At 36.4% G+C, this 3539-nt stretch overlaps 1 protein-coding gene across 1 annotated transcript; it reads left to right on the top strand.

Annotated features, from left to right (window-relative positions):
- Positions 1–973: 973 nt before the first annotated feature.
- LOC109556704 (olfactory receptor 10R2-like) lies at positions 974–1924 on the top strand. The gene has a single exon (XM_019958142.2). The coding sequence runs from the start codon at positions 977–979 to the stop codon at positions 1922–1924; it is 948 nt and encodes a 315-aa protein (XP_019813701.2). The 5' UTR covers positions 974–976.
- The last annotated feature ends 1615 nt before the right edge of the window (positions 1925–3539 follow it).

The raw sequence follows: 3539 nt of genomic DNA, 5'->3' as shown, positions 1-3539 counted from the left end.
TGAAAAGTTTTGTTGGGATAGAGAATCCAGATAAAGGAACAGATTTAAGTTTGAAGTGGGAGAGGATAAGAATGTTTTAATTTAAAAAAATATATAATCTAATACCAGCAATAAGAACTGTATCAGAAGCCTTAGGGAATGTATCTGAGCCTCCCTGCTTAGGAATTTAGAGACAGAACTGGGACCAATAGACTGTTGGGTTTCCAAGTCAGGTATATCAAGGTTAAGATATATAACCAAGTGGGCAACCAATGAATACTGAAGCAAAACTTAATTATTCTAGCCACTCATTTTCTGTAAGAGGAAATCAAGCTTAATGTCCTATAAGAGTAAGTAGCAAAATTATGAAACTAGTTCCAAGACAGCATCTGTAGTTCTAATCCAAATTAATTTTAATGAAAACTGCATGAAAATGGGGTATGTGATTAGCAATGAAAAGAAATTCTATTCTAAGGACAAGCAACACAAAACAGTTCAATAGATATTGCCCTAGATGAGGAATGTATTAAAAGAAAATGGGAAGTAGATTTTCAGATATTGGTGCTATTGTTTATAGAATACATGTGTCAGTAATATGAATGAAACTATGATCACTTGTAATAATAAATATTATAGATAAAGAATATTTAAGAATTAAATTATCAAAAAAAAAAAAAAAGACCTAAACAGAGACTATATATGTTTGCAAGTTGGGACTATGTAAGTCTTCAAAGCCTGAGGAATAGGCTTTATTTGAGCAAGCATCTGTACACTATATGTAAACACGTGTCCCAGGTTCACTGCTAAAATCATTAGCAGAAAGTTATCACTGTGGGTGCATATTAATTTAGGATAATATTTAGCTACTTTGAAATCCTGTTGTTTCTCTTTCATACCCAGAATGGCTACTTTATGAAGGGTAAGTTTCCTTGATTTCTCACCTCCAGTGGTCTGTGGACTTGATCATATTGACTTTATTCTGTAGGATCAACTCTCCATGGCTAATTCCTCCTGTGTTACTGAGTTCCTCCTGCTGGGTTTCTCCAGCCTTGGGGAATTGCAGCTTGTCCTCTTTATGATTTTTCTCTGCCTCTATTTGATCATCTTGAGTGGAAACATCACCATCATCTCAGTCATCTGCTTGGATCACAGCCTCCACACGCCCATGTACTTCTTTTTATGCGTCCTTTCTACCTCTGAGATCTTCTACACAATTGTCATCCTGCCCAAGATGCTTATCAATCTGCTCTCTGTGTTCAGGACACTGTCCTTTGTGAGTTGTGCTTCACAGATGTACTTCTTTCTTGGTTTTGCTGTCACCAATTGCCTGCTTCTGGGAGTGATGGGCTATGATCGCTATGCTGCCATCTGTCAGCCTTTGCACTACCCCATTCTCATGAGCTGGAGGGTATGTGGGCAACTAATATCAACTTGCATTGTTAGTGGTTTCCTAATATCTCTGTTGGGAACAACTTTGGTCTTTAGCCTCCCTTTCTGTGGCTCCAACAAGGTCAACCATTACTTTTGTGATATTTCACCAGTCATTCATCTTGCCTATGCTGGAAGTTACATTAACGAACTCGTCATCTTTATCTGTGGAGTCTTAGTGCTTATTGTGCCCTTGATCTTCATCTGCATCTCCTATGGATTTATTGTCTCCACTATCTTGAAGATACCATCGGTTGAAGGCAAGCGAAAAGCATTCTCCACCTGTGTCTCTCATCTCATTGTGGTCATCATCCACTATGGCTGTGCTTCTTTTGTCTACCTGAGACCCTCAGCCAAACATATTAATACATCAGGCAAAGACAGGCTGGTGACAGTGACCTATACCATCATCACCCCACTGTTAAACCCTGTGGTATACAGCCTCAGGAACAAAGATGTACAGCTGGCCATTCGGAAAATGATTGTGAAGAAGGGGTTTTCTACTAAGACTTTATAATTAAAACACTTTTCAAACAGTACACACACATTTAGGGCAAATGTATCACTAACTGTTTAAGTCATAAAAGTTTCTAATCTATTTATCTGTATAACTGTATAGCCTTGGATGAGTTGTTTGATATTGTGGGGCCTTAATGTTCTTTTATGTAAAGCAGTCTTGGTACATGTTTATCTCAAGGTTATTGCAAAGATTAAGGGAGATAGCAAAGTGTCTGTCACTAAAACATAACTTTCCTACTCTTCTTTTCCCAGATTTCTGGTTCTCAAAACTGTCTTCACAGCCATTATCTCTTGCCCTATGTTTGGCTTGTTTGCCAAAAATCTTTATGGTCTTTTTGTTAAGGATTGTGTCTAGTTTATAATGAGGTGCTTGGGCCAGAAGGCACTTTGGATCTAGGAGTGTGACATGATGTGGTAAAATGTTACTGTACTAGTAATTAGAAGATTTTAGGTTGACACTGGCTAGGTCATGACTTTCGTATAGCTATAGTTGTTCTCTGAATCTAAAAAATATAGAAAATAGGGATAATATGATTTTCTTTTTTTTTTAACCTCACTAAGCCTTTTTTTTTTTCATCTAACGGATAATATTTTTTAAAGCATATGTAATATGTAAAGCTGCACAGAATATAAGCCTCTATTAACATATTAAACAAGCCTTTATACATTTCTCCAAGGACCTTTTATTTCCTCGACTCTGAAGAAATGGTGTTTCTCAATGCCTTTTTTGATCACTCCTTTGAACCACTACTTATGCGATTAAAAGGTATGCCATATAAATGAACAAGAAATAATAACCAGGCAATCCTGCCTCAGGCTGAAAAGATGTCTCTGTGTTCTTTTACACTAAATTCATTAAGAAGAAGAGCTCCTAGTTTCAAATTTGCCATCTGAATGTATAAGACGGTGAACGCCTTGGGTATTTACCTCGTCCTACCTCTCACCTGTCCAGAAATCCCTATCATCAGCATCTCCAGGGAAACCAGCCTGCCCTGAATGGGTATCACAGAATGTACATCCCTGTTGTTTTCAGCTCTCATGGTCATTTCCCCACAATTAACCTGACGTTTGTCTCTTTGTGATTTTTGTACTTTCTGTCTCTTGCGTCACACAGTAGGGTTAATCTTGGTTAACAGGTGTTTGAGACAGCTATGATGATAATCTGATCCTTTCCCATCACTCATGTGACCTGGATTTCAGACACATTCAGCAATTTGTGTGCAGTCCTCTCTGCATGCTGCTACTTACCAATATTATTTTAAAGCTTAATGATTAAAACTGAAGTTCACATTTCATGTATGACCTCCATTTACAGGGTAAAATGTAACTGTATTCTATTAATTTTGTTTAGATTGTTAAATCAAAGGGTATAAAATTGTCAATAATGTTATCATATTTTTAATTTACTACCTCTATTCCCATTTTTGTCTTCCAGTTTTCAGTTTTTGGATTAATGCTTTTTGTATTATGTTCATTCTTACTAGTTAAATAATTAAGGCATTTTCAATTACTATATTACAACATTGGTCAATTTATTCTGTGGTTTTGTTCTTCCTGAGTTTGAAATTGTCATTTATTACACAAAATTTTTTTAGGAATGGAATATTTACTTA

Source organism: Bos indicus, chromosome 3, assembly GCF_029378745.1.
Source record: "Bos indicus isolate NIAB-ARS_2022 breed Sahiwal x Tharparkar chromosome 3, NIAB-ARS_B.indTharparkar_mat_pri_1.0, whole genome shotgun sequence".
Classification (NCBI taxonomy): Eukaryota; Metazoa; Chordata; class Mammalia; order Artiodactyla; family Bovidae; genus Bos; species Bos indicus.
The sequence above is the reverse complement of the archived record's forward strand: the minus strand, read 5'-3'. Positions and strand labels throughout refer to the sequence as shown.

Coding starts and splice junctions, on each gene's coding strand:
- LOC109556704 (XM_019958142.2), top strand. CDS start 977: ATGGCTAATTCCTCCTGTGTTACTGAGTTCCTCCTGCTGGGTTTCTCC.